Source organism: Neolamprologus multifasciatus, chromosome 3 (genome assembly GCF_963576455.1).
Source record: "Neolamprologus multifasciatus chromosome 3, fNeoMul1.2, whole genome shotgun sequence".
In the NCBI taxonomy this organism is placed as follows: domain Eukaryota; kingdom Metazoa; phylum Chordata; class Actinopteri; order Cichliformes; family Cichlidae; genus Neolamprologus; species Neolamprologus multifasciatus.
Genome location: NC_140441.1, coordinates 5,557,789 through 5,580,059, shown reverse-complemented (window position 1 = coordinate 5,580,059; position 22,271 = coordinate 5,557,789). Strand labels below are relative to the sequence as shown.

The 22,271-nt window shown below is 41.6% G+C and overlaps 2 protein-coding genes across 2 annotated transcripts; both read left to right on the top strand.

The window, feature by feature from the left end:
* On the top strand, positions 1-3,393 carry LOC146521241 (P2Y purinoceptor 14-like). Its single transcript, XM_085139442.1, has 2 exons — positions 1-639; positions 2,757-3,393. The coding sequence occupies exons 1-2, from the start codon at positions 455-457 to the stop codon at positions 3,391-3,393; spliced, it is 822 nt and encodes a 273-aa protein (XP_084995568.1). The 5' UTR covers positions 1-454.
* Positions 3,394-12,118: 8,725 nt separating this feature from the next.
* Positions 12,119-14,197, top strand: LOC146521240 (nuclear factor 7, ovary-like). Its single transcript, XM_085154620.1, has 2 exons — positions 12,119-12,237; positions 12,339-14,197. Exon 2 carries the CDS (start codon positions 12,356-12,358, stop codon positions 13,745-13,747), a length of 1,392 nt encoding a protein of 463 aa, XP_085010746.1. The 5' UTR covers positions 12,119-12,237; positions 12,339-12,355; the 3' UTR covers positions 13,748-14,197.
* Positions 14,198-22,271: the final 8,074 nt, after the last annotated feature.

Genomic DNA, 22,271 nt, shown 5'->3' with positions numbered 1-22,271 from the left:
CACCTTGCTCACATTCAGATATCATCATATTTGGCACACTTCCATGTTACAATCTCTCTGTAAAACAACACGAGGAAGTGAATCATTGGTCTTTGACTAACAGTAGACTCCATTGAGCCAGAGACTTTGAAAGACGGATCTCAATGAAAAGGATTAATTTTTCAGCTTCAGGAACATGGTTGACCCAAAAGACACGACTTCGCCTTTGAACGAGACCTGTGATCCTGTCGGCACATCAGTCAACCCTTTCTTTATGCTGGTCTACAGCCTGTTGTTTCTGGTAAGGTTCAAATCTTCAGATTGTGGACTGTTATTAATTTGACAAAAGATCTTTGTGCATGTGCTAAATTCCTGTTCTCCATGCTCCGTGTCTGTTCAGGTAGGTTTACTCCTCAATGGCTTGATCCTGAAGTTTTACTTTTGTGGAGCTCAGCAGCAGGCATCGAGCAGCTTGATGGTCTACATGAAGAACCTGACAGCTGCTGACTTCCTGCTCTGCCTCTCTCTGCCACTGCGCATCAGCCACTATGGTAGCACATCAGTCATCGTTTGGCAGCTCTACTGCAGCGTCGGAGCTTCTGCCCTCTTCCTCAACATGTACGCCAGCATCTTATTCATGTGTTATGTAGCTGCCAACAGGTAAGGAGCCTTTACTGCTAATGATTACAAAAAGTGTTAATGACCACAAACCCTGTGTCCCTGACTAAATTATCAATGTGTATGCACTGTTGCGCCCAATGTGACCCTATGTCCTGTATTGAGCTTTACTGCCAGTTAAACTCTCTCTTGCATCACTTCCTCCAAGGAACAGGCACATGTTGTATTTGGACAGGATTTAATGCAAAAAAGTGTGAAACTCAAATGACACAAAATACAGAAATGTGACATAAACTCAAGCTTAGATTTGAATTCTTTCTATTGACATATAAAACACATCATACATTTCAAATCACTTTAATAATATCATATACCCTGTCTGATAATTGAACACAAGTAAGAAACTTACTTGTAGCACCCCACCCGTGATACTGAGTCTAAATCCACTTACCTCAGTTTGGACCCCCCTAGGCGGGGTGTTAGGTTCGTTACAGCCTAGATACCACAAATGGTTCTGGTATAGACAGGAATCAGGGAAACTATCAGTAAACCTTTGCCTGCAAGTTAGACTTAACCAGTAGTAAAAGAATCAACCACAGACATCTCTTTAACACAAACCAAACGTTTACTGAATGTAAGGGCTGGCAAAAGTAATGTACAACACACCCTTTTCTTAACTCAATTCAAATGATATCCAGCTTCATAAACAAATGAAACATGCTGTGTAAATGAAATAATTCCCTTTGAAATTATGTTAAACAACACAAATTATGTTATCACCTCTTGGTAAGTGACTCACTAATATACACTCAAAAATATGTTATATAAATCCACTAGATACACAATATTCACACATGGGCCCCACACACACTCACATTCACACTTGTTGCAGGCCTGTTCGCTGCTCACAGCGGACGATGGAGAAAAATCCTCTTCTCCCCAGTAAGAGCACGAAAGTCCAACTTACAGTTCAGTTGCTCGGTAGGTTGCCGTTCACCAGTCTAAAATAAATCCACTCTCTGCTCTCCCTGCGGACCTGATGCTGTCTCTGCTACATCGTGTTAGCCAGTCACTGTCCAGCTGTCCGACAGTCCATAGCGGCTGCCTCCGTGACGCAGCCAAGCAGTCCAGGCTAGCCTTGTCGTAGCTGGAAACACAGTTTTTTCACGGTGGTGCGACCGTTGAAACAAAAAGTCACTTCGCCCGCACTCTGTTGTAAAGCTCTCGCACGGTTAACTTTCTAGACACGCACTCTCTTGTGCTAGTTAACCTCAGTAAACTAGCCGAGTCTCTCACATCTGTTCAGCTAACCTCGTGCATCTCTCCATGCCGTTCTCCTCTCCTCCTCCATTGCACCCGATCACTATGCTACCTTCACGGGCCTCCAGAAAATTAGAACTCTGAACAATATTTTAACTCTCTTCAGGGTTACATACCATAAAATAATACTTTATGATTAACATAACAGTTTCATTGCTCTAATTACCTGTATTTACCTTGTGACATATTACAGGGCAAATTACATTCAGGGTACAGTTACATCACATAAACTTAACTGTGAACACCTTATGTTACTGTGGCGTTTAAGTCCATGTGAATTATGAGTATCTACTCCCAAATTCCCATCCGGGCTACATACTCATATTGCCACTCAAAGGGATTTAATACAGTGGACGGCTTTAGATTGGAAGGAACAACCATGTCTTGCTTCACTCATGAGCTAGCAACTTACTGTCACACATCTAATAACTAACAGTTCCTGAAAGCAGCAACTCAGTGGTATTAGTTTCAGTATGGTAATCTCAGGCACTCTGTTGCAGCGCCCCTGTGAGGATGAAGGTTGGCTGAGAAAACAGAGAGTCAGTGTGATGGAGTTCAAAAGAAAACAAGCATTTATTCAGACATTTGGAATATTTTTTAAATACTGTTTGTTTCTGTTTTTTTACTGTTTGCTGTGTTTGTTTTTTTTGTCTGTGTTATTTGCCGAGATTACTTTAATGATCCTAATATCACGAAAAAGCACGGAGTTCATACTGTCAGGAACAATTTTTTTCAATCGTGCCAATGGTTGAAAGTTTTGGTAATTTGACCTAAAATGACAGATTTGGCTCCACTGTGACTGATTAGTTGAAGTTGGAAGCTTTGTCTTCTCTATTCAGGTATCTGAAGATCGTCCGACCTTCAGGAACTCATGTCCTGCAGTCAGTACGAATTGCCAACATTGTCTCCATGGTCACCTGGATTTGTCTCCTGGCTCCATCAGTTACTTACGGCATCATGTTTTTCATCACCCAGAAACCTCTGACCTCTATCCCCAACCACTGTGGGCTCCTCTTTAGTGCATCAGTTAGTCTGATGTTTAAAATCACGCACACCTTCTCTGCTATCATCTTCTTGTTGGTGTCCATATCCCTGGTCTTCTTCTACTACAGCATCTCCTGCAGGGTGTTGCAGGCACAGCAGAGGCAGCTGGCCTCCTCTGAGAAGCTGGTGAAGTCTCGCAGGAACATGTTGGTGCTGGTCAGCATCTTCTGTGTTTGCTTTGTCCCCTATCACCTGGTTCGACTTCCCTATGCTTTTCTGTGGAACAGCTGCTCTTTTGGTCCAGTGTTGTTCTACCTGAAGGAGGCAGCCACCATGCTGTCAGTTTTCAACGTCTGTCTGGACCCTCTGGTTTACTTTTTCCTCTGTAAGACTTTTCAGGCCCAGGTGAGAAAGGCGTCCAGGAGGACCAACATCCAACAAGCAACTGAGGAGAAACTGAGCATCATTAAGAGCAGCAAGTCAAACCAGTGAGCTGTAAGGAAAAAAAATCAAGTCATCACAAAGGCAGGACTAGATTTTATTCAGTTTTTCTTTTTGTTTTATACACACTATATTTTAACACATTTTGCTGATATAAAGACTTGGCAATAAGTAAGGAATAAAGTAGAAATGTGACAATTAAATATTTTCTGAGTTTTTACTTTTTACCCCTGAGTCACCTCAAACACACCAGCATTCATCTACAGGCAGTCCGATCATTGTTTATCTCATAATACCAGGTGAAACATTCACAGCTATTTCCTCTGAAGGAAGTTGTAACTCTTTTTCACCAGTGGTTGGAGATGGGAGTTCTAATCTGCTGAAAATCAGTAACTGTTACAATATAGGATAGGATTCAACTTTATTGCCATTACACATGTATAAATGCAGGGTCATGAAATACAGTTTGCATCTAATCAGAAGTGCAAGAGTAGTAAGTGAAATAACACAAATGTACAGATGATCTGTGTAGCATATAGATGTTCTATATTACTTTACAGATGGGCAGATATACAGATGCACCATGAACAATTATACAGATTTTCTAAATAGATGTGCTACATATAGACCAATGTACCGGTGTGAGTTAAACAGATCTACAGAGTCCTATGAGTGTACGCACCATAACAGAGACTATGCCAGTGTCCTAAACTATAACAGTAACCACTGTGAGCATATGGTGAATGTTGAGAATGAATGACAGTCATGATCATGGTTACTGGGAGGGATAGGGGGGTGTGGATGGAAAGGTTCAGCGGGAGATTGAGTTAAGTGGGGTGACAGCTGTGGGTAATAAGCTGTTCCTAAACCAGCTGGTTTTAATCTGCAGGGTCCTGTAGTGTCTTCTGGAGGGGAGGAGCTGGAAAAGTTTATTGTCAGGATGAGAGGAGTCCCTGAGAATGATGCATGCTCGTGTATACCTCTCTTCTTGTGGACATCCTCAATAACAGGAAGTGATGTCCCTGTGATATTTTGGGCGTTGTTGGCCGCTGCAGTGCCTTGCGGTCAGCAACAGAGCAGTTCCCATACCAGACTGTGACACAGTTGGTCAGGATGCTCTCTATCGCACACCAGTAGAAGTTTGCCAGTATGTCAGTAGACAGGTGGTTCTGCTACAATGTCTTCAAGAAAAAGAGGCACTGATGGTTGACAGATACAATTATTTCATGGTGAGACCTGAAGGAATCAACTGTGCCAAAATGAATTAATTAAATACACCATTAAATAATTATTTAAATGTGTCATTAATTAATTAAATGTGTCAATAATTAATTAATTTCATGTGTCGTAAATATTTATGTAATTAATTTTTTCCGATTTTAATTAATTATTGACACATTTAATTAATTATTTAATGGTGTATGTAATTAATTCATTTTGGCAGTCCTGGCCCTGCGGCTGTCTTCAAGAATTTATTTTATCTGCCAGCCTCACCCATCAGGTGGCCAAGTCAGGGGGCGGGGTTCACACTGATCGAGTCATAACCATTGCTTTTGCCTGGTGGCCGTTGTTTAGGGGGTACTCCCAGTGGAAATGCTCCCCCACCCCCTCTTTCCTCCTTGTATAAAAAGATGTTAAATGTTAGTTTTGATTCAAAATTAATGCTTAACAAAGTTTAACACAAATGAACACCAGATAACAAAGAAAACGAATGGTTAAGCCTAACATGCTCAAGTGAGACATTAAACTTTACTAAAACGATGCAGTTATGAAACGTAACTTTAACCTCAGCCAAACCGATTTGCTCAATTGAAAATAAAACAGCAAAGTAAACATGACCCAACAAACTAGAGATGGACCGATCCGATATACTATCGGTATCGGTCCGATACTGACGTAAATTACTGGATCGGATATTGGAGAGAAATAAAAAATGTAATCCGATCCATTAAATATCAAATACAGCACCTCGGCTCATAACCGTAGCTCGTCGGAGCAGTGTGGTCACGTGATAGAGCGGCTGTGTGTATTTGTAGCCAGCATTTCATCTCAGATGAAGTTTTCCCAGAGAGAAGTAAAGCAAGTGTGTAAGTTCATCTCTGAATGTTTGTAAACCATTCCCACATTAAGCTTAACAACCGATATATGGAGCGACTGCCTCTCTCTCTCTCTCTCCTGCTGCTACTTCAGTCATGAAACTGATCAATGATCAGCTGATCGGCTTTTCTGTCGCGAGTCCGTCTCTCTTGTTTGTTTTTGGCCCACTTCGCGCCAGAAAGAGGAAACCAGCGGCTGAACAACCGCAGCACGTTTAAGCTAGATAAGCTGTTGTTAGATTTTATTTAATATTACTTTTGTTGAGAATAGATTCCTTAATGTAGATCAGAGTTAAAGAGAATGTAGTTTGTGATTGCTTGCAACATTATAATATTGTGGTAATTGGTGTAAGGATACAAAATAGAAAATAGGCCTTGGATGGGAACAAAGAACTGAGGTGCAGGGCAGGAGGATCAACCCCCACCCCCAGGACAGTAGCAAGAGTTACTGAGGGTGAGAGGCAGACAAAGGGCAAACGGACACTACCTTAAAAGGAGGTGGGGGTCAGGGTGTCAGCACCCTTGGCCACTGTACTAGTGTATTTCCATTGTGGGGGTGTTTACTGTAAGGGGGAGGAGACCAGAGGTTATAACTGTAACTGTTGTGTGGAGTTCTTTAGATCAGCCTTTGGCATAGGACTGCATAGGAATGCAGCGTGCTGATCTCCAGATGCATCTGTAAGAATAATGGGTAATAAAAGGATTGTGTAAAACATGGAAACATCTCAGCGTGATCTCTACCAGGACCAAAAGAATCGCAGAGACCGGCGTTGTCTCGACAATTTGGTGCCGTGACCCGGATCTTGGTAGTTGATCTCCATTTGGACCTTGGCTGAAGCGGAATGGACACTGAGGGTATTGCCGGCAAAAAACAAGGTAAGCAGAACCTGTTTAATCGAATCTGCATATTGGAATTAAGCTAAATTTCACCCAAAAGTGTCCTGAACGCAGAAGTCCGTAAATTTTGATAAGAGATGTGTGTAGAACAGAGCTGGTTTCTCTAAAAGTGAGGGTTTGAGGCCCAGAAAGCAGGACTTTCTAAATTCTATTGTCCTTGGATGTGGCTGCCCCTCCTATGAGTTGACGAATTCATAGGCCCAGACGGCGTTTCTGGAGCTAGGTTTGAGGCCTGGGAAGTTCAGGACCCCCGAATTCTACTAAAACGGTTTGAGGCCGAGGGAGTAGATTGGCCAAAGATTCCTCCCTAAATTCTACTAAAACGGTTTGAGGCCGAGGGAGTAGATTGGCTAAAATTCCTCCCTAAATTCTACTAAAACGGTTTGAGGCCGAGGGAGAAGATTGGTTAAAATTCCTCCCTAAATTCTACTAAAAACGGTTTGAGGCCGAGGGAGTAGATTGGCTAAAATTCCTCCCTAAATTCTACTAAAACGGTTTGAGGCCGAGGGAGAAGATTGGTTAAAATTCCTCCCTAAATTCTACTAAAACGGTTTGAGGCCGAGGGAGCAGATTGGTTAAATATTCCTCCCTAAATTCTACTTTGTTGTGAGCTTGTGTTTTAAGAAAACTTAGGTTTGCAAAGTGTGATTGTGCAGAGAGTAGCATGTGGCTGAATCTGAAGAACAAAAGGTGTGTGTGTGGGGGTGCTCCTTTGAGTACAAAGGAAAGTTGTGTAGGTGTGTGTTTAATCTACCTGATGACCAAAATGGAGGAGGTGTGTGTAAGTGCCCTAAAGGGGCAAAATGGAGGTGTGTGTGTGTGTGTGTGTGTGTGTGTGTGTGTGTGTGTTCCTTTGAGGGACAAAAGGGGAGACAGAGCGGATTACGGGGGATTATTGACAAAACAATAATAGTAATAATATGGAGAATTTGATCAACAACTAGATGAGAGCAGTTGGGGAGAAAGGAAAAGAGAGGTTGGAGAAGTGGATTAAGAGGTTGATGTGTGGGTGTAAAACATGGAAAAAAAATAATAATAATAATAAAAAAAAAGGGTAAAAATTAAAAAGAAAAAACAACAAAACCAAAAAAGTGTGGAATTGTGAGAGGGGAACTGTCTCCAACTGGGGGGAGCGGGTGATACTGCAGGTCACCAGCTGCCCTTAGTGGACACAAAAGAAAAACAGAATAGGAGTGTGGCTGATGAAAAAAAGTAATAATAATATGAAGAGGGTTTTGTTTTTCTCAGTCAAGAACAACTAAAATCTTACTTTCTGGGTTTTTAAGACAGGAGAGAGACACGGCTGGAATTAATTGGACATTACAACACAAGGGGAAGTGAAACTAGAAACACTGAAAAGACCTTCAAAATAAAACAGGAAACACACCAACTGAACTCTAACACAGACGCAAACGTAACACAGACTGGGGCGACAGAACATAGGGACCTGAAACGTGGAACAGGAGTGCACAGACGACACAAAACGCTAGGGATAATTAGAAACAACCCAAAATAAACAAAACCACAGAATGTTAATAAACTTAAACATAAACACGGAGTCCACAGACTCCAGACCAGGACAGTGAATGATCAAGTTGTCTCAGTGTGTCACTGCAGGTGGGGAAATGGACCTGGATCAATTTTCCACAAGCAGCAGTCGGAAGAAAATTATAGGTAAAGATCATTAGAAACACCCAGCCCAAGTTTTGGCTGAATTGTTTTGCAGCTTCCCGTCCTCATCCTGAAAAAGCAAGCTCCAAGGAAGCTAATCTCTTCTTGAAGACACGGAGTGCAGTTAACATTAACAGTGGACAGCAGTCCAAGAGACAACAGCAGAGTCCTGAGCATAGAGGTCCAGCAGCGCTATGGGCAAACGGCATCAGAGAAAGAAAGAGAAGATCCATCATCACGACTGGATGGATGGAGAGATGCGGTTCCAGCAAGCTGCAACTTCACTGTGGGTGAAGGACTTATGAGGAGACTTTCTGAGTTTGACATTTGCCATGTTTGGAGCAAAATGGCAATGAAAGAGACAGTGGGAGAATACACAGGACAAAGCTGAAGCGAACTGACTGCCATTGGACTGCAAAGTGGGAGAGGAGCAAGTGAGGACAGAGGAATGCTGTTGTTTTAGTCTGGGGAATCAAATTGGGTTAAGGAATCCAGGGAGACAAACGGCTGCCTTGAAGTGAAGAATTGAAAAAGTGTCCAGACCACCACAAAAGGGGGAGAAAGACAAGCACTGAGGTATGCAAGTGCACTGCTGGACAAAACGGAAAGGCAACACCTGACATGCACACAACATGTACTGGGGGTAGCACAAAATCATACAGGAAGTGCACACATCACAAGAAGGTACCTGTAGAAGGGGTTAACAACACAAAGCGTGGTTGCCAATGGTAACTCGCAAGCATTAGGATTTAGCTGTGCCTGACTATGATTGAGATTTTTTAATTTTTATTTAGGTGTTTCTGAAACAAAAAGGTGGAGCAAAAGAAGTTTTCTTTCAGAAAAATGGGGGAAGGTAAATAAAATGACATACATAAGTACAAAATGCATGAACAGGAAAAGTTGGGGGGATTTAATGGGCTGATGCATTTTTCTTTTGTTACCAAGTTGAACCTGCCAATTAGATTTGGTGTGTTTTATTTTTTAGAGAAGGAATATTCTGGGACAAGTCCTAAGACTACGATTTTATATATTTGGTTATTCTGGTATTTTTATTTTTTAACAGTGCACTGAAAGTTTTGTTTTACAATTTTCTCTCTCTTTCAAGCAGGCCTGCACGATTGGATCTGAAAGCGCTATACTAAATTTTTGCTTGAAAATTATCGCAAACTGAGTTTCTCCACTTTACAATGGGCTCTGGAGAAAGTCACTTATTTGGGACGCAATCAGATAATGAGTCCCTGCCTAAAAGGATTTCGCGAGGTAATCCATTCTAAAATTCTTTTTTTGTTCTTTTTGAAATGTCGTCATATTGCTGGCCGTAGAAACTTAATGCGACACAAGAGGTTCTGCTATCAGCAATAAACACGGGGACTGACTGGACTGACAAAAACTTGACTGACTTGACACCAATATGCAATACTGCACCTCCACCCACAGAGCAAAAAGGGTGGATGTTTCTTTTTTTTTACAGGAACAGGAGGATGAAAGCAGCATCATAGTTTTGCATGTCTTGTAGGCCATGCAGATCTTTTGGTTGCCAGTTTTTCTGTGTCTATTTACAAGCAGTGTGTTAATATGACCTTGTATTGTTTACAATGCAAAGGTCACTGTGAGAAAGTGTCCATACAAGATGCACTGGGCTAACATCTACATGTACTTTTTCTACAGCAGAGGGTTAATCATATGATTTAATCACATGATTTGCAACAGGAAACACCACTGGCCAATTTTTTAAACACAGGTTTACAGGCCTGGAGCAGAGCTACTCTATGGGAGAAGCCCTGGAATTTTTAAGAGAGAATGCACAACTTTTTTGTGCATCTCTAATTGTTTTGAATTGACACATGGCAAGGACCATGTGGCAAAAGGGGTTTGGTGGGGTAGTTTTAATTTTTAATTACAGGTTCAGTGACCAAACTGACGGAAGGAGATCACCCATAAGATGCAGACTGAGACCTGGAGAGAAGGCTTCAAGAGCGAGCAAGAGAGAGAGCACAGCTTGCTGCAGGAAGCTCACTGTCGGAAGCCTGGTGGGTACGTCAGAAAGTGATCAAAAGAAAGTGGTTGGAGCTAAGGTGGACAGGACCAATCGAGTTGGTGAACAGGACATCGCACGCTGTTCGACTGAAGGGCAAAGGCGAAGCCGGGTACCACTGGAGCCAGTGTGCAGTAGCTGAGGAGCCAGGAAGGTCGGTGAAGGAGCAAGGAGCAACTTGAGCACCAAAGGAGGAATCGAGCCCTGACTCAGATGAGTCAGAGAACACCCAGACCTCAACCACAGGGGCAGAATAATCCCCTGGTCTGTGGCAAGGTCTCAGGGTAGTCTACCCCTGAGACTGAAGAAAGAAGCGACGGAAGAACGCAGAGACTCACCCCACGCTGGAGAAAGAAGACTGAGGGAATAGATGTTGAAGGCTATCTACTTCACACCACCCTTCTCAAGCAGTTAAACAGAGCTTATCTCAGGAAGTGACGAAAGCATTCACACCAGGTCTGGTCGGGTTTAGGAAACCAGTTATGCCCTAGGATGAAGGAGAGGTGTGATGTGATCTCTCATTGGAGAGATCAAAAGGGGGATTGTTGAGAATAGATTCCTTAATGTAGATCAGAGTTAAAGAGAATGTAGTTTGTGATTGCTTGCAACATTATAATATTGTGGTAATGGATGTTAGGATACAAAATAGAAAATAGGCCTTGGATGGGAACAAAGAACTGAGGTGCAGGGCAGGAGGATCAACCCCCACCCCCAGGACAGTAGCAAGAGTTACTGAGGGTGAGAGGCAGACAAAGGGCAAACGGACACTACCTTAAAAGGAGGTGGGGGTCAGGGTGTCAGCACCCTTGGCCACTGTACTAGTGTATTTCCATTGTGGGGGTGTTTACTGTAGGGGGGAGGAGACCAGAGGTTATAACTGTAACTGTTGTGTGGAGTTCTTTGGATCAGCCTTTAGCATAGGACTGCATAGGAATGCAGCGTGCTGATCTCCAGATGCATCTGTAAGAATAATGGGTAATAAAAGGATTGTGTAAAACATGGAAACATCTCAGCGTGATCTCTACCAGGACCAAAAGAATCGCAGAGACCGGCGTTGTCTCGACACTTTCTACACCAGGATCTTTTTCTACGTAGCTGATAGCTGGTAACTGTGCAGGGGCGGATCTAGCGAAGTTTAGCCAGGGGGCCGATAGGGCATGAACAGGGAAAAGGGGGCACAAAGACATACTTTTCTTTCTTATTCTCATTTAAAATGTTGAGCTTTTAATAAATAATTATCTGACTCTTACACCCAAAGTTTTAATCTGATGTAAAATATATATAAGTCCATTACTGTATATAGTAACTGTTAAGTCTAATATACCCTAGTAAGCTATAGTACTTTTTCCTTTGGGAAGATACCATCTGTGCAGTCTGCAGTTCTGTTGAAGAAAGATGTTGAATCTATTTAATTATTCTTGAAAAATAATTGATTTCTGTGCATTTTTTTCCCCACACTGCATCAAATTAAAGTTGATTACGTTGATTAAGCATCATGAGGTGGAGGGTGGTTCCCTATTTATTTATTTTTGCTGGGAGTTTGCAACCCTATTAGTTAGGTTGTTTAATATTTCTGCTAAGTACTCTTTAAAATAGCAGAATATGGAGGATGGAGTAGGTTTAAGTTTATTAGATTGATCAGTATTGCTGAACTATGAAATATTTTGGGTGCAGTGTGTTTTGTTACATACAGGTATAACAGAATAGCTTTAGTGTTGTTGTTTATTTAAACTTGAGTATGAACTTATACAAAGTGCAGCAATATATTTAAAAAAACAGTTTTATTGATTAAAACACACTATATCGGATATATCGGATTCATATCAACTGCATTACACTCCCACTGCTGGGAACCTGAACAAGAACCAGAACAAAGTCTAAAATAGAAGCTGACAAACAGCTGCACCACCGAGTGACACTTTATTTTATAAACTTCACAACAGGTGAAGTTGTCACATGTTGTGACCTGTGAAAGAGACATGATATAAAAGCTGTTTATAATTAAATTTTACAGCTTCTGGCAGGCTGATGTCTGAACTTTGGACTGAAACACACCCTGTTACAGTTACAGGAACATTGGTTGTTATAACTGAGAACCAAACTAGCAACTTCCTCTGAGTGAGTCCAGCTACAGGAGAGAAAAGTGGAAAACTCCAACACTGCTGCTTCAAGCTGCTGACGCTCCACACACTGAATGTGAGTTTGAGCAAAAACACGACTCAAAGGAAGTTTCAGTGAAGGTGGTAGAGGAGGGAGGGGAGCCAGGACTGACTGTACTTCCTGTCTGCTGTTTTCAGCTTCACTCACAGACTCAATGGCTTCCAGATCAGAGGAGGATCTCTGCTGTCCGGTCTGTCAGGAGGTCTTCAGAGATCCTGTTCTTCTGTCATGTAGCCACAGCTTCTGTAAAGACTGTCTGAAGAGATGGTGGAGAGAGAGACAAACACACGAGTGTCCAGTTTGTAAGAGAAGATCTTCAAAGGAGAATCCACCTTTAAGTCTGGCTTTAAAGAACCTGTGTGAGTCGTTCTTACAGGAGAGAGATCAGAGAGCTTCAGAGGCTCTCTGCAGTCTGCACTCTGAGAAACTCAAACTCTTCTGTCTGGACCATCAGCAGCCAGTGTGTCTCGTCTGCAGAGACTCAGAAAAACACACCAATCACAGATTCAGACCCATCGATGAAGCTGCACAACAAAGCAAGAAGGAAGTTCAGGAAACTCTGGAGCCCTTAAAGAAGAAGTTAAAGGTTTGTGAAGAAGTTCAAGTGAAGTTTGATCAAACAGCAGAACACATTAAGGTCCAGGCCCGACACACAGAGAGGCAGATTAAGGAGCAGTTTAAGAAGCTTCACCAGTTTCTAGCAGAGGAAGAGGAGGCCAGGCTGGCTGCACTGAGGGAGGAAGAGGAGCAGAAGAGTGGGATGATGAAGGAGAAGATGGAGGCTCTGAGCAGAGAGATAGCAGCTCTTTCAGACACAGTCAGAGCCACAGAGGAGGAGCTGAGAGCTGAAGACGTCTCATTCCTGCACAACTACAAGGCTGCAGTGGAAAGAGTCCAGCGCTGCCCCCTGCTGGATGATCCACAGCTGCCCTCAGGAGCTCTGATAGACCAGGCCAAACACCTGGGCAACCTGACCTTCAACATCTGGAACAACATGAAGGATATGGTCTCCTACACTCCTCTCATTCTGGACCCAAACACTGCTTATCCAGAACTCATCCTGTCTGAAGATCTGACCAGTGTGAGAGGAGGAGAGAGGCAGCAGCTTCCTGATAATCCAGAGAGGATTCATTCATACAGCTCTGTCCTGGGCTCTGAGGGCTTTAACTCAGGGACTCACAGCTGGGATGTTGAAGTTGGAGACAGTACAGTGTGGTTGCTGGGTGTGTTAGAAGAGTCTGTGCAGAGGAAGGGAGACATAAACTCTCGATTATGGACAATATGGTTTGATGAAGGTGAATACTCAGCACTCTCACCATCAGCTGGTTTCACTGTTCTCTCAGTCCAGAAGAAACTCCAGATGATCAGAGTGAATCTGGACTGGAACAGAGGAAAGCTGTCGTTCTCTGATCCTGATACTAACACACACATACACACCTTCACACACACTTTCACTCACAGGATGTTTCCATACATTCAGACTGTTGTTGGTAAAGTGAAGGTGTGTCCGTTGAAGGTGTCAGTGTCAGTGCAGCAGATGAGTTGAGGATGATGATATTTCTAATGTTGTTTCCTGTCAGTGAATTGAAGCTGTTAAACTGCAGCTGTCCTCCTGCTGCCTCGTTGTTCCAAAGCTCTTTGTTTCTCTTTTAGTTCTCACTGTTTCTTTCTGTTTCTGCTGTCCACCTTTTCACATGGAAAATCATTTCACTGTTTCTCACTGAATGACTCCCCAAACTAGATTTGAAATTCTATCAAGTTTCTAATCATTACAAGTGATTCATGTTTCTATTTGATGTGTAAATGGAGATGATTTCGTTTGCTGGGATATGGACTGACATGTGTTGAATGGGAGGAGCAGTTTGTTGTTGTCTTCTTGTCTGTTTATGACAACAATAAATCTATTGTTGAAACAATGATTCATGTTTAACTCCATATATGAAATGTTTCTGATCTTTGAATTCTGTTTGATTAAAGACTTTCTTCATGACACAAATGAGATTTCAGTGTATTAATAGAACTAAATAAGCTCAGAGTTGAAAGGCTGGAGTATTATGTACGTGCTTCACTGTCAGTATCTTCAGGGGGATTCAAAGGGAAACATCAAACTGCTGTAATGAGATCAACTAGTTGGGCTGAACACACTTATCTGTAGTTTGTCTCCATCCAGGATCATCAGAATATAATGAACATGTGTGAAGAGCCAAAAAATGCTGCTGCCCTCTCAGCATGATGAGCTCCAGCCTTTGTTAACAGGAAAACAGGAAACATGAGACAACTTTCAGAGACAGTAACCAACTGTGGCCACAAGATGGCAGCAGCTGATCTGAGATCCTTTATTGGACAGAACGACTCTGCTCTGTGACGTCATCAGAGAGACGGCCTTCACTTTGATAGATCTGACGTCACGTCTGCACTGCGATGATGAAAGCTGATAAACACATTGTTATTTATCCATGAAATCACCTCTGTCCTCTCAAGTGTAGCTGTTTACAGAGCTAAAGAAGTCCTTCATCATCAAAACAGACAAACATGTATTTTCTGTATGAAGTGACGTCATCCTCACTCTAACCTCTTACATACATTCTGTTCAGTTTTCCTGCTGTAAGAAATAAACTGTGTGAAAATATAAATGCAGGGAAACATCCATTAATCACAGGTGAGCCGTTTGTTTCTGACTCACATTAAATGAGGCTTCAGGTGTAAATACCTCAGAAGTGTTTGTGAGTTCAGTAGAAGCAGACCCAGTCAACCATCATGGCATCCACAGCACTACACAATGCAACAGAAAGGCCTTCATCATCTGCTGAACCACCTCTGAACCACGACGCTCTCCCTGCATCTAAAAGCTGTTAGTCAGGATGAGATGCTGCTGTGATCGCTCACAATTTACCTGTGAGATCTTTGTAAATATCGTCTTTGTTTCTGAAGGAAACACCTTTAGTCTGTTTGTATTTGGAGTGCAGATCTGGGCGTCCATCACTTTAACCTGCACACGTTTAGTTATTGAGTGTAGTTGATGTTTGGCAGCATTTTATAAGTGACAGTTCATGAACGGTGAAGGAACAGAGGACGCCTGACCATCCTACCTGTGTCAGTAAGAAGACTTTAATCACAACTCCACAACTTAACACAACTGAAACCTGAATTCAGTGTTGCATAGTTTACTAACAGTGTGTGCTAACACTGAAGTTAGCAGTTTGTTTCCTAAGAGCTGCTGGGACAAACCACAGTGACCGGCTACAGAGTTTAGTTAAGGTGGTTCTAATATGTGACCTGTTGAATTATTTACAGGGATTTATTTTTCATTTAAAGCATCATTTGTGAAGTTTTTATGAAGTTTAGTTCTTTTATGTTCTTTGTGTAACGTTTAGATTTTCTTCTCTTGTGTTTTAACTCTTCAGGTTTCCTGTAACAGAGATGTAAACCACCGTTTTCTGATGGTGCTGCACTGTGACATAAACACTGCCACTTTATTAGGCACACCTTGCTGACTGCAGGTTATAACCCCTGCTGGAAACATCCCCACAGATTTGGATCCTTATTGCCATGACAGCACCACACAGCTGCTCCAGATGCTGCAGGATGCTGGTCAGGGCTCTAACAGTGAAACTTTACTGAAAGTAAGAAACCTGAGAGGAAATAAACTTTGGACTTTAGTAAGCTGAGCTCTGAAGCTGTGATGGAGCTCAGTCGGTGTGAAGGCGGCTGCTGTGTAACAGATGTTTGTCTGAGGTGCTGCGACTGATCGTGGTCATGTTTATTTAAAGAAGTCGGTGATGAAGCAGGCTGTGCAGTCCGAGCTCTTCATCAGTTAACAGTCCTCCAGAGCTGCTGCAGGGAGCTGACTGTCCTCCAGGTGGCACTAAGTGAACAAAGTCCAAAGAAATAAACTTGGACTGTTTTTTGTAGCCTAAATAAAATGTGAATAAACTTTATAGATACATTTGAAACCAGTTACTCTGTGACTTTACACACTCACACAGTAACAGAGCTGATTCCTGATTGGAGCAGCACAGAGTTAGACTTCTTTTCTGGTTGTGGATTGGTTCTTCAGGATTTCCCCCTTTACAGGTTTAAAAACAATCTCTGTGTTTAAATATTTAGACCTCCTTCTTGTGTGTAAACGTGAAGCAGCACCAGCCTCCTCTGATCCTCATGTTGTAGCTCTGTGTGTCCAGCAGGGGGCAGAACACCTCCAAAGTGTGCCAGCAGCTCTCACTGTGAGCTCAGACGTTTGTGGACACTCAGTTTGTTTGAACATAGTAAATAATCAGAGCTTCTCAGACTGTTTATGGGGACACCACCTGCCCGAGGGTGTACTGTGTCAGAGAGGTGGTGTATGGTGCTGGGTGTAGTCTCTCTGCTGGTTCATAGTTTTTACTGAGGAGCTGTGTTCATGTCAGGAAGGTTTCGTCTGATCACTGTGGTGCAGTTTGGTTTACTCTGTTTCTGAGTGTTTGTAGGATCAGTCTCTGCAGGTCACCTGATACCTGGCAGTGACGTGTTTATAAATCAGCTCCGTCAGATTTAATCCAACAGAATAACATGTAAAACACTCCAGGGCTTTTAATCTGAAACTTTCTCCAGAGCTGTCTGGAGTTTTCTTACATTAAAATATTCTGGGATTACCAGAGTGTCCACATCATGTGTCCTACCAAAACTTTCATCTATCATAACTTTCATCCATAAATATAACCTCTGACATTAAACCCAAATAGATTTGAGAGCGAGTCATTAGTATCAGTACTGTGTGTGTGTGTGTGTGTGTGTGTGTCTGTGTGTGTCTGAGAGAGATATTCAGGTAACTTACTGGGTTACTGCACATGCTCACACCTTTTCAGCACAACAGGTGCAGTTTGGTGTATTACTGCCTCCTGCTGGAACAATGATGGCAGCTCCCAAGACTTTATTGGTTATTGTCATTTCGTATGGTGTTACACAGCCTGAAACGAAATACTGTTTCTCACCAGCCTCTACAGTGCAATAACCAATATATTTTAAAAAGAATAAATACAGTTTAAAGGGAATAAGTTTAAAAAAGAGCAGCAAAAAAGGCATAAATAGCTTAAAATCTAAGTTCTAAAAAAAAAAGAAGAGAAAGATGATGATGTTGAAACAACATAACAATACAAGAAAAGTTACCTCAAGGCACTTTTTATTGTTAGGTTAAGCTGAGAGGCGAGTTACACCCTGGACAGATGGACAACTGTTCAAACTCACATCTACGCCTATGGGAAATTTACAATCATCAATTAAGGTAACCTGGATTGGACTCTCCCTTATTTGTGTAAAGAAAAAAATCCTACATTAGTACCAAGAGAGTGTTGGCCAATAGAAAGATGAAACCAAAAAAACAATTAAGCAGCTCAGTGATGTGTTATCAGTAACACTGGGCCTGTGTGTGACAGACTCAGAGCTCGTCTTCAACAGAGATTACCACATTATGTTTAAACAGTATGTTTAAACATAATGTTTAAACATAATGTTTAAACATACTGCAGGGTCTCCTTCACAATAAAAGCTGTTTTGCATCAATTTGGATTGCAACACCTTTATTTGGAAACCAGGAGAAACCAGGAGAGGAAGTTTTATAGACGTGATTTGTTTTTGTCGCACTGGGGAAATTCACGGCAGCAAATTGTATTAGGAAAATAAAATGCTTAAATAAGTAAATTTGAAAAATAAGGAGGAGACATGGGCGTGCCCTTCTGTTAGACCACCACCTGTGTGTCAAGCCCGCGTACAAAGACTGAGTCACTGGTGGTCCAATCTCCGGCTATCATGCAAGGATAGTTTTGACAATCTACAACAATTAGTATTAAAATATTAAAACGATAGTGTTTCTCCTCATTGTGTGGGTTAAAATGTTTCAGTAATAACTGAATTTTAATTTTATTTACATTTTGTTTAAAACAATTATTACTCTCTGTGGGCGATCGTGGCTCAAGAGTTGGGAGTTCGCCTTGTAATCGGTAGGTTTGCTTGATGTACAGCTAACAGGATGTGACTTGGTTCCAGGATGACGTCTTCACCCACTGAAGAAGATGAGGATGATGTTATGGCTGGCGTCAACAATGAGCATAATTTCTAATATAAATTTTCTGTTTCCTGATCTGTTTTCTTTAACAATTTATGGTTTGGGTGTAATGCTTTCCTTTAACATTTTTTCAATGTTTTATCAATAAAAAGAGCTCATCTTATAGTATGTTTCATTTAAGATAAAGCAGTATTTGTCCTAGTAATAGAAATAATCAGAGTTTAAGGCAGGTTTTTATTTGTAGACTTTTGTGAATTTTAACTGCCCTGTTAACTCTGTATGGGTTTGAGGCTGTAGGTCACAAAGTACAGAACCACTTATAGTGATATGCTGCCCCCTGCTGACCGCTTCCTGTCAGTACTCAGGTTATCCATCTCTGAGGAGAGGCTGTGGAGCTACATCAGGGAACTGAAGCCCTGTGATGTTAAAGATGGAGATTGATTAAAATACTGCCAGACATGACCCTTCTCACGTTGTGGGCTGGTAAAGGCCCAAACCAGACCACGAGCATGTTTGGATAAATGGTTATGAAACAATAAGACTAAGGACAAACCCGTGAGGGGCTCCAGTTTCCAGGACTACAGCTGATGAGTTGTGGCCTCTATCCTGGCATTTTGGGATCTGTACAGAACAACAGTAAGAAAAACAACTCTGATGATCCGGTGTGGTTTATTGTATTTACTTTCTGGAAGCCCCCTGAAAGCTGTTGTATTCACTCATCTGCTGTCACACACGACCTTGAGTAAAATCCCATTCTTAGTCTATAGGGTTTAAGAGGACATCGGCCCTTCGCCACCAAAACAGCTTCAACTCTTCTTGGAAGGCTTTCCATGAGATGTAGGAGCAGATTTATTGGAATTTTTCTTATGTAGTTCTGGTCCCTTGGGTCCATTATGTATTCCTGGTTCACTCATGTTCAGTTTACTTCCTATTAACATGCTGATTGGTTCATTTGGAATTTTATTATATTATTATTTGTAGTCTGTTTATATTTTGGTCATCTTCTGAGTTTAGAATTATTGAGGGGTGTTTTTTTGTGATCCCTGTCTGTCCCTCCAGTCTGTGCTAGTCCTCTTTGTGTTCCCTACGGAAATGAGTTGTGTCTCCATGCTTGCTAACTTTTCTGTCTCTGTGTCAATCTGTGTTTCTGTCTCTCTGCCCTTACCTCGTGTGTTTTTAAGTCTTCAGTTTTCCTTTGTACCTTGTCACGTTGTCATCATACATCCACTGTGTGTTTGGCGTTTTCCTGCTTTGCTCCCTGGCTTGTATTCCTCAGTATCTGCTTAAGTTATTTGTTTTCTGTGACCTGTAAGTCCAACAATAAACTCAACTCAGTCCTGATCAGAGTCCTGCACACAGGGTCACCAACTCTGCCTGCCACACAGTGCTTCATGACACTGAGCTGAGCCATGACTTTATGGACCTTACTTTTTCCACTGCGGCAGTCATGTTGGAACAGGAAGAGGCCATCCCGAAGCTGTTCCCACAAAGTTGGGAGCATGAAGGTGTCCAAATGTTTAAGAGTTCATTTCACTGGAACTTTTATCCTGTCTTCCTTCTCTCACCCCAACCGGTCGCAGCAGATGGCCCCGCCCCTCCCTGAGCCTGGTTCTGCCGGAGGTTTCTTCCTGTTATAAGGGAGTTTTTCCTTCCCACCATCGCCAAAGTGCTGCTCATAGGGGGTCATATGATTGTTGGGTTTTTCTCTGTATCTATGAAGCGCCTTGAGGCGACTTTTGTTGTGATTTGGCGCTATATAAATAAAATTGAATTGAATTGAATTAAGGGGCCGAGCTCATGTCCTGAAAAACAAACCCAAACCACACACGCCCACCCCTCACCAAACTTTACACTTGACACAATACATTGAAACAAGTGCGGTTCCCCTGGCAACCATCAAACCCAGAATCAACCATCAGATTGCATCACTGTGTATGGCTGCCAGCCTGGATGCTTGTACCAGTAATGATTAAGCATACTGTAATTATATTCTATGTCATTTTGATTTACATGTGAAGCTTTAAATCAAAGCTTAATAAATACTTATCATTAATACACTTCAATATTAAACCTTGAGGCAACTGTTGTTTTTATGTGGCGTTATAAAAATTGAATAAAAAATCAGACTACATCAGAGGTGGGAGCATCACAGCAGATGTCTTTGTGTCAAAGTAACTGAGGATGAAACACAGAAGAACATTAAGGAGATTTTCCTGGCCTGGCTTTTTATTGCAGATAACCTTAAAAATATTCTGCAGTAGATCAAAAACTGATGAAAACCATGAATTGACATGTGAACATTACCTGATGCTGTTGAAGTGAAGCAGAGCAAAGTTATAGAGGTTTTATTAGAGACACAGCTAAGAGTTTTGCAATTTAAAAAGTTTAAATCTCTTCGGTATTGAACTGGAGAAATGAGACTTTCCTGTCAGAGGTTATTTTTGATAAAACAACAGTAGACTGCAATCGAATAATGCAGAAAACAGAGATTCGAGATGTGAAACTGTTCTTGAAGAACAAAGAGAGAGAGAGAGAGAGAGAGAGAGAGAGAGAGCTGTGCAGGAAGTGTGATTTTATTGTGGTGGAAGCAAAGCAGCAAAAGTCAGAGGGAATTATGATGTTTCTTACATGTGTTTTGATCTTGTTTTGCTGCTGGTTCGGTGAATTTTGGTTGTAGAGAGACAAAACCTGCAGCATCAAAATCTGTGTGATGTTGGCTTTTGGCACTGATGGTCTGTCCACGTTTGTATGTCGGGCGAATGATCCACGCTTTGTGTTTACGTCTTTGTGTAGAATCTGTTTACCTTCCTACATTTGCCGTTTTAGCTGTTTGGTGGTTGTTGAAATAGTTTTGTAAGTTTTAACCTGAGATTTTGGCCTTTCTGAGAAAATATATATTTAAGAATCAATTTAGTATTTAATGACTTGATATCATGTTATTCAAGCTAAAAACCCTCCCCTACTAATAAGTCATCAAAATTGCAACACACACACAGCTCTGACCTTCTCGTGACCTCATGTGACCACATCTAACAGGGCTTAAAAACATCACTGTTAGAGCAAAGTTAAGTATGGTGTTAACCACAGGATCCACTGCTTTCTCTCACCAAGGCTTGAGTATTTTTCATCCTGAGCTTATCTTCAAGTTTCTAGTGTTTTGCATTAGTGTTTGTAATGATCATACAACAAATGGTAAATGGCCTGTATTTGTAAAGCGCTTTACTAGTCCCTAAGGACCCCAAAGCACTTTACACATCCAGTCATCCACCCATTCACACACAAGGTGTGCTTTAGACAAAGCCCACACAGAAGTAATTCACTACAGTATGTCTGGTTTAAAAAAGCAAACATGGCAATATCACATAGATCAGGCATTCATACCAAGACCTCAGGAACCTTTTAGTTTTGTAAACAGTTCACACTACACTGAACACATTACCACAGGAACCAAAGAGCCAGTGTAGTCTACAGAAGAGGTGAGAAAAACAATCACTCACACATTTTAAGTCCAATATTTCTGTCAAACATTCTCAGTGATCTTGTGTGATACTGGTACCGAACCGATATCACACAGCTACAAAAAAACGGGTCTCGGCCTTTAATATGTACAGAAACATCCCAGAAACATTTATGTAAAAGTGGCAGATGCTGATAAATCCTATGTGTCTCTATACTTGCTGCATTGCTCATAGATGTCAATTTCAAGTGAATTCAAGTGAGACTTCAGTCTTATAACACAGAAAGTGTGTGTTTCCTGTTTCTGCTTGTGACCTCGAACAGTACATCCTCAGTCATAACCACAGTTAGTCAGACAAACACCAGTGGAAAGAAAACCCTTATAAAATGGAAGTGGTTCTGCTTCTTGAACAGAGGCACCAATACTAGTTTTAATAGCATTAGCATACTTAATATTGTTTAAGTGAGGTGTGCTTTCTAAGATTAAACATTAAACTTTTTAATATGTATCAACTTAACTGTAAAGTAGCAAATAAGGTGAATATCATTACATAAAATGCTTTGTATGGTCTTG

Excerpts from the sequence above, each read along its gene's own strand:
- LOC146521241 (XM_085139442.1), top strand. The coding sequence starts at position 455 with ATGGTCTACATGAAGAACCTGACAGCTGCTGACTTCCTGCTCTGCCTC. Across the intron at positions 640-2,756 it reads TGTTATGTAGCTGCCAACAG|GTATCTGAAGATCGTCCGAC; the intron begins GTAAGGAGCCTT and ends TTCTCTATTCAG.
- LOC146521240 (XM_085154620.1), top strand. The coding sequence starts at position 12,356 with ATGGCTTCCAGATCAGAGGAGGATCTCTGCTGTCCGGTCTGTCAGGAG.